This window comes from Ictidomys tridecemlineatus, chromosome 9 (assembly GCF_052094955.1).
Source record: "Ictidomys tridecemlineatus isolate mIctTri1 chromosome 9, mIctTri1.hap1, whole genome shotgun sequence".
In the NCBI taxonomy this organism is placed as follows: Eukaryota; Metazoa; Chordata; class Mammalia; order Rodentia; family Sciuridae; genus Ictidomys; species Ictidomys tridecemlineatus.
Genome location: NC_135485.1, coordinates 128,658,978 through 128,667,076, shown reverse-complemented (window position 1 = coordinate 128,667,076; position 8,099 = coordinate 128,658,978). Strand labels below are relative to the sequence as shown.

Below are 8,099 nucleotides of genomic sequence, written 5' to 3'. Positions count from 1 at the left end.
CAAGTGGCACACTCTCCATTATATGGGGATCAAGACATGACTTTAAAAAAAAACAGCCCCCCTCCCCCAGCCCAGTATTCTTGGAGTATATTGTCCATAACTGTCTATAGTGTCTTTTACTGAGACATTGAGATGGCGAGTTGAACGTTTCAAACAAGGCCAAGGGCAAAGGTCTCTGCTGGAGAATGACTGAGGGTTTGGGAGCTTCCTGCCCTAGCTGGTCGGGCCTCCCTGCCCCCCCGTGGACATCTCCGTAGTGTAAACAGGTTTGCCAGGGCACAGAGCAGGCTCCCCCATCCAGGGCTGGGTGACTGGCGAAGGGAAGGGTAGTGCACCTGATAGGGCTGGGGGCAGGAGGGTTGGTGCAGAGGGGCGAGGGGGAGACCGTGGTGTGGACAGACGTATAGTCTTCTGGCTTCCTGGAGAACTGCACTAACTTCCAAGGGGCTTTTTAGAGAAGCAACTGACTAGAGGAAGAAAATCAGGGATGCATTTATTTTGCCCTGGTGAAACAGATGAAAAAAAAAGAAGAATCCCAACTTTAGGATAACACACATTGGGAAAACAGCAACACAGTAAGAAAGCGTTCCTCCTGTACACCAGCTCTTCCATAGATAAATAATACATAAACTTTTATATTCCAAATTTCCCATTACTATACAAAGCACATTTCTTCCTGCTCTTTTAGCCTATTTTATACTGGAAATTCTGTTGTCTTAAAAACCCAAGCAATGAACATATTCAGCCAAAGATTTTTTTCCATTCTTTTTTTTCTTTTTAAGCCATCCATTATTTTTTAAGATGAGCCAAGGGCTGTGAAACCGATCCACACCTGCTTCCTGCTGCAATAAAGTGCTGCACATAAATTGCCATTTTAATGACCACAAAATAAGAGCTTTAAATAAGTATAAAGTTAGTCTCCTAGCAGGTTACATCTACCAGGCGTTAACAAAATGGAATACAGAGTTATAATCACACGGAGGACATGGCTACAGCCAGAGGATCTGCAGACACAATGGAAACTTCTCAGGGGCATAACTAAACTCAAGGACTCAACAGCACCTTTTTGTTGTGTCATTATGTGTCAAAGAGGTTGTGGCTAAATTTTCAAACATACAGTCTACTCATTCCGTAAAAAAGGTACATTTTCTTCCTTTTATCTTTTTCTTTTTCCCCCATGAGAAACAAAAACTAGTGCAAGGCCAAAAGCACTGTGCAAAACTGCCGCTTCATTTTTTTTTCTTTTTCTTTTTCTTTTTTTTTTTTTTTTAGTCTGAGCATTTATACCCAGAATTTATCCAAACCCCTTTTAATCTCCTTGGCTGGATTTATCAACCATAAAGTTTTCCACTCATACAATTTTTTTTTCTGCAAACAAATGGTAACCACTGAATTAATACATCATATATATATATATTTAATCTGCCCTTAAAAAAAGGATGCGCTGTGTGCGCGCTCCATGCACACTGCTTCCGCACGGGCACGCACAACGACACTTAAGTTTTGTGATGCCAGCTGCAGTGCTGCAAGATATTTCTTGCAGACCAGTCGCTTGATGTCTCGCATCTTCATAACCAGAGAAGATCTGAGCTCGGGGTGTCCAGCACTCTGTGGGAAATGTCCAGCAGCACTGCAGATGCCTGCCATCCCTTCATCCACTGAGCACCAGGCCCTACCACTCTGTAGCTGGAAAATAGAGAGGGAAAGGTGATGAAGGAACTCAGGGAGAAACTGTAGTGGATGAACAGCCCGGGAGGGAGAAGGACGTTCATCCCCGTTCAAGAAGCCAGTACAGAGAATGTGCAACAGAGAAGTCATGGCACGCGACACACGGCTTGCTTTTTGGAATCCACAAACGCCCACACAGCCCATTCACCCAACAGAAAACCAAATGCACCGGTATAGAAGCTTACAAGTGCTGATTGCTATTAAGGACACTCTCTTGAGGGTTTAACGAGACAAAATTCCGTTCGGAGAGAAGTACGGAAGGGCTGGAGTGGGGGCAGGTGGCTGGGGAGGCATGCCTCTGAAGGTAGAAGTAGGCAGGGGTCACCTCTCTGAAGGCTGGGGAAAGCAGCTTGTAGGTAATGCGATAGGTATACACACACAGCCAATTCTCTATTCCTTACTAAAGATATACAGTACACGTGGCTCAGACCCCTGGGGCCTGTAGGTTTTGCAGCAACATACACCTGCTGGGGTTGTGTTTAAGTTTTGTGGGTTTTTGTTGTTTGTTTCCTGTCTCTGTCCGTTTTTGGTACAGAGCGCGGCTGCCCTCAGACAGTCTCTGCTCTTTCTCTTAGTCCGAGATAGGCGAGGAAGGAGTGTTTGGGGGAGGGGATGCTGGGAGGCGCAGTCTGAGGTCGGGGAGGGTGGAATGTGAGATCCAAGTGGTTCTTGGGGTACAACATGGTCAAGGGAATGAGATGGGCAAAGTCCGAGTTCCGGTACTTGTCAAAGCGCAGAGGGGAGCCGTTGAAGGCCAGAGCCTTGAGTGCCAGGTTGGGCTCCGAGCTGCTGCCGTGGGCGGCCGTCAGGGCCACGGTCTGCAGGGCCTGGGAGGCCGACATGACCGACAGGGGAGACAGGAGGTTCCGGGGGCTCCCCACGACCAGGAGCGGGGCCCCGGGGCTGGCCGGTTCCTTGGGCGCTGGACTCGGGCCCTTCTTGTCCTCCTCGGGGCAGTCCCCGCTCTGGTGCTTCTTGACGTGGCGGCTGAAGACGAAAGGGTGTGTGGTCTTGAAGAGGCACTCTTCGCAGCTGAAGGTCTGGCGAGGGGCGTGCTTCAGCTTCTTGTGCAGGTTGAGATTGTCCTTGCGCTTGCAGCTGTAGCTGCACTGGTCACAGTGGAAGGGCCGCTCCCCGGTGTGGACGCGCACGTGCTCGATGAGCTTGTTGGCGGTCTTGGACAGGTAGCCGCACTGGTCACACTTGTAGTGGTTGCCCAGGCGATGCTCCCGGGTGTGCGTCTCCAGCTCCAGCTGGTTGGCCTTCACCGTCTGGCAGATCCGGCACTTGTACTCCATCTTGTAGTGGGTCTTGAGGTGGCACTCCATGGCAGCGGGGCGGTTGGTGGAATAAATGCAGAATGGGCACCTGCCGGGGGGAAGCAATGCAAGGGAGGGTCAGCTGGAAGGGGCCGGTGGCAGCCAGGCTTCTCCCCTCCTCATCCGCCTGCCCTCACCCCAGCCCAGCCCAGCCCTGCCGCCTCTCAGGGGTGGAGATGGCCCTTTTTGGCTTTCACTGGTGACAGAGCAGTCCCCGCTAGCGGGGAGCTCCGCCGAGGTCCGCTCAGCCTGTTCTGGGTCTCCTGGCTGCAAGGGCCAAGGCCAGCCCTCACGAGGGGACCAGAGAAACTGCGAGGAATACACAAGCTGGCGCTCCCTCCAGCCCCCCACCCGGCCCCTGGGAGCCCTCCCCGCTCCCGACCAGACATGGCAGAGGTCTAAACCTCCTGACCGTCCCCCTAGATGGGAGCAACACAAAGAATCGACTTTTCATGCACCACACCAAGCACACGCAGAAAGGCTAAGAGGTTTTAAAGAACAGCTTTAGGGGAGAGCTACTTCCAGCAAAAAGAAAGTCACAGGGGTCAGAGTCGTGCTTATTAAAGGGTTGTTAGGATGAGAAGGCCTGTGTGTGTCCCTGTGTGTGTGTGTGTGTGTGCATACATATGAAAACATAGAACGTATCTCCTGTAGCTCATCAGAAAGGAAGCAGAGGACTGTGCAGGGCTGCGGGGAGATGGAGACCGCCCAGCAGCCGTCCATTCAGGGGGGTCTGGAGGAGGGAGGGGGACTGCTCTGGAACTTGAAGACCTCTCAGTACGTTATTATGCCAGATCATCGATTCTCAGAGGGCAGGAGCAGTTCTTAAGTCTCTTCTGCATTCTCTATGGTGCTAGGGAGAGCACTCAGCACAGGGAAAGCCCGTGGGACATGCTGAGCCCTTCTATGAGTGGTCTCTACAAGGGTCTGCGGTGGAGTCGGAGGGGTGGGCTTGAGTCCCGGCTCCATCACCTTATGGGCTCTAACTGGAGACTCTGGACAAAGCCTGGGCCTCTCTATGGCTCTGTTCTCCATCCTTCGCAGCACAGACAGGCCGCTGCCAACCCTCCCGGCTGTCCAGAGAGGCTGCGAGGAGTGGTGGGGGCGTGTTTACAAAAATTGTGGGGCCTCTCTTTTGGACACTGCCAGGTTTTGAATCGTGGCTGAAATGATAACTGAAGCGTGTTTGCTCTCTTTCCAAAAAGAATGCAGATGCCCAAATGGCTGCCTCAACTCTTGCATTGGCTCCTGCAGGGCAGGGCCTGGGAGTGGACTGTCCTCAGAGGGTTTGGAGAGGTGTTCAGCAGAGCCCAACACAACCAGGTGCACCGTGCACTGCCTCCTCAGCGCCAAGCTCGCCGTTAGCCTTGAACCTCAGCTCACAGAAGAGTGCACACGAGAGAAATATAAAGCCCATTCCCAGGTCAGGTGCACACACAACCCCTACGCCAAGCTGGGCCTTACCTAGAGGAGTCTGAAACTCACCACTGTCCTGAGCTACGGCAAAAGAAAAATAATAGTATAATCTTATTTGATCTGCATTATGAACAGGATATAGAGTACAAGCAGTTCCATCACAGAAAAGCAATTTAGACGTCGGCGGTCTGTTTCATGTTAAGGACATTTCTGTGACCCACAGCTCAATCTTTCTCTCGCTGCTCAGGCAAAGTGCTAAGGGTTTTCCGTGCTCCCAATGTTTATCTTAAAGACACTCTCTCAGGCAAATTAATTCCCTGATATGGCGAAGGAAACAAAACAAAACAAAACAAAGACTCACTGTATAGCCAGAAGGCATTATCAATTTTTTCAAAGTATTCTTCTACTTGGTCATCCTAGAACATAAACTATCACACAGGGGACGGTTAGCACCGCACAGGAAGTGTCTGGCCCAGCAAATGCATCAGGTTCATTGTGCATTCTCCCCCACGGGTTCAGAGGCTCGGGACTGCTTAGGCCCCTGAGGAAAGGCGACTGGCAAAGCCACAACTGGCGAGGCCACAAAGTAATGGGCGTCACTGGGCTACCGGGAAGGCAATGTCACTAGTCCATCCACAGAAAGCTGGGTTCGTCTTTCTTTTTATACCAATTATTTATAAAGGGACAGTGGGAACAAACCAAATCAAGTCCCCAAATAAGGTCTTGCTAGGCATTTTCCATCTACTGGTTGAGTGAATTATAACCACCCTCCCCCTTCCCCACCCCCTCCCTCTCCTTCCCACCCGAGTGGCCCCAAGAGTGAACCAAAGTGGAGCCGACAGTAGGTGCTGTCTGCTGCCTCTTCCATTTGGGCAGGTTTTGGAGGAGGGTGCCCCCGACCAGGCAGGAGCTCAGGGGAGTCAACCCTGCACTGCCCTCGGTGCTAGACTACCAGGGCCCTTCTGGGCTCTCTATTCCTTACCCACACAGGGAGGCACGCCACCTCTCTGGTTAGTTGAGTCTCAATGATGAAAATTTTTTTCAAATGAAAGTTTTATTTTTCCCCATATTAAGTAAAACGTATATTTCTATTCTTTTCACTACACAATCGTTTCAGCTAATATTTAATAATTCTGCCTTGACAATTGTCTTTCTGTGCCCAAAAACGTGTGCTTCCCTCTTCTCAGTGTACCATAAGGGGCCTTGTGGATGGGGACTCTGATCTCAGACTCACTGGGAAGATTAAATTCTGAGAGTGTTAGCACATACACTTCCTGAGGGTGGAAATTATATTTTATTCCTCGTGTGCCCTTTAGCACCTGTTATCAAGCCAGGCACACAGTATGTTTGATAATAACTGACTGGTCTCACTTGAGACCGGAGGGCTTCTTGCAAATATTGGATAAAGATGATGCTCCTTGTCTAGATCTTTCGGGGAAGGCACTGGTAGGTTTGTAGGAAGGCGTGAAGCACATGATCTTTGTATGAAAAATGTTATCTCCTGCCTGGTCAAACTGCCAAGGTTCCAATTGTGGGTGGGGTGGAATGGTCATAAGGCTTATTTAAAAGATATATGGCAAGCCGTTTGAAAATCAGAGTTGGTGCATTGTAGTGACAGTGTAATGATCGACACCCAGGTTCACTAACCCCTGAATCCATTAAAATCAAGTGTGCACGAGACTCAGACAGTGCAGGATGGGTCTACCCTTGCAGGTGGGCTTGTCCAGCACATCTTCTTCCTTGCCCTGAATCTGGGGATATTTGTGAAATGGATTCTCCTGCTGGCATCTGCTGACCCCCCTGGGGGACAGGTCTAATTCAATCCAGCTAAAGGCAGCAGAGGTTTCTGACTAACTTCCCTCAAACCAAGCTCTCCCACTCCATGACCCCCAAAACCTTCAGGGAAGGGGAAGGGCAAGGGAAAGGGTGTTTGGTAACAACACAGTAAAAGGTTCTGTACTTGCTTTCCTTACTTGAGCCCACCGGTGGGGACAGTGTGGCATTTCTTATGCTCCAGCAGCTGTTCGGGGGTCTTCATGAACTTGTGGCACACGTCACACTCAAACATCCGGGTGATGAGGTGTATCTGCAAATGGCGCTCAAACATGTTCTTCGTCTTGCAGACAAAGTTGCAAAAAACGCATTCGAACCCTGAAAGGACCGAAGCTGGGTGTAGAGGCGCATGTAGGAGGCAGGAGTGGGGCTGAGGTTCCCCCCATCACCCACCCCGTGCCTCCCCACAGATGCACCTCCCAGGTACCATTCCCTGCATCTCTATACAAAACACACAGCCTCAGAGTCAGTGTCACCCTCTCCAATCTTTCCACCTTGCATTTGGAAACAAACCGAGCCAAAATAAAATGTGATTTTCTGCGTCCTGGGTCTGCTCTCTGCACACTGTACTGCATCCTGGGCCTAATAATCCTTTCCTCTCCAGGGCTCATTCTCAAGACTGGGTCATCGTGGACTGGACAGGGCTTAGCAGGCCACGTTCACCTCCGCCCTCACCTTTCTCTGGCTTTTCCTCGCTGTTCAGCGAGGGTTGGCTCCCAGGCACGACAGAGATGACCAGCAGATTGTTCCCGCCCTTGTTCTTCTGGGAGCCATCTGAGTCGTCTTTGCTGTTGGCTGAGTCACTCAGAGCTGAGAGGGAGGACGAAGAGGGACTATTTGATTCGCTGGGGGTCTTCCTGTCTTCCCCTGAAATATGAAAACAACCCAGATCTGTTAACCTGGGAGACGAAAACCCTTGGAATGACAGCAGCTGAGGGTGGGGGAGTCGGGTCTCAGGGATGCACCACGGTTCTGCTGAGGCTTCCAGCTCCCACCAGTGCTCTCACTGGGGCTCCAGTTCCTAGTGCGTCTGTGGCGGTGGCATGCAAGGTTCTCAGAGCCAAGAGCAGGCATTCATGCCTTTGAGAAATATTCATTGAGGTCTTACAATAATTAGAATCTAATGATAACAATGGCTAAGATGTACCGAACATGGTGCTAAGTTCCAGAAACTGTTACACTTTAAATGTGTTATCTCTAAATTCTATCCTCTCAAAAATCCTAGGAAGCTGGGTGCGGTAATGCATGCCTGTAACCCCAGCACCTCAGGAGGCTGAGGCAGGAGGATTGCGAGTTCAAAGCCAGCCTCAGCAACTTAGCAAGGCCCTAAATAACTCAGTGAGACCCTTTATCTAAATATAAAAAAGGGCTGGGGATGCGGCTTAGTAGTTAAGGGTTCCTGAGTTCAATCACACTCCCCCCGTACTGCCTCCCCCCCCAAAAAATGCCAAGGCTGGAAGGGTATCTCAGTGGCAGAGCATGCATTTAGCATGCATGAGGCCCTAGGTTCAAACAAACGAACAAAAATTCTATCAGCACAACTATTGCCGTTTTGCCGATGAGGGGATGGAGGCACAGAGGTAAACCTGGCCTAGGTCATATGGCCACTAAGTGGTGGAGGAGTTTGAGTTGTTCTGCCTCCAGTGTCCATGCTCCTCAGTGCCCCAGGCTCCTCCTCAAAGCCAGGCATAAACAAGTCAAATAGGCCATTAAAATCTGTGTCGGGAGACTGCAGTTGCTACTCACGTTGGAATATCAGGAACTGGACCTAACATTGCTATGAAACAACTAAGAAAAAAGAAA

The 8,099-nt window shown here is 50.4% G+C and overlaps 1 protein-coding gene across 9 annotated transcripts in view; it reads right to left on the bottom strand.

Moving 5' to 3' along the window:
* Nucleotides 1-476: 476 nt before the first annotated feature.
* Nucleotides 477-8,099, bottom strand: part of Znf827 (zinc finger protein 827) — a 162,791-nt gene continuing 155,168 nt past the window's right edge. For 3 of the 9 annotated variants that reach the window (XM_078022063.1, XM_078022061.1, XM_078022062.1), the window contains 3 exons: nt 6,972-7,163; nt 6,437-6,614; nt 477-3,096 (listed from right to left, as the gene is read on the bottom strand). In XM_078022063.1, the coding sequence (XP_077878189.1) occupies nt 2,277-3,096; nt 6,437-6,614; nt 6,972-7,163 (1,190 nt within the window). In that variant the 3' untranslated portion in view covers nt 477-2,276. The other 6 variants (XR_013426139.1, XM_078022066.1, XM_078022065.1 and 3 more) reach the window with 6 other exon arrangements.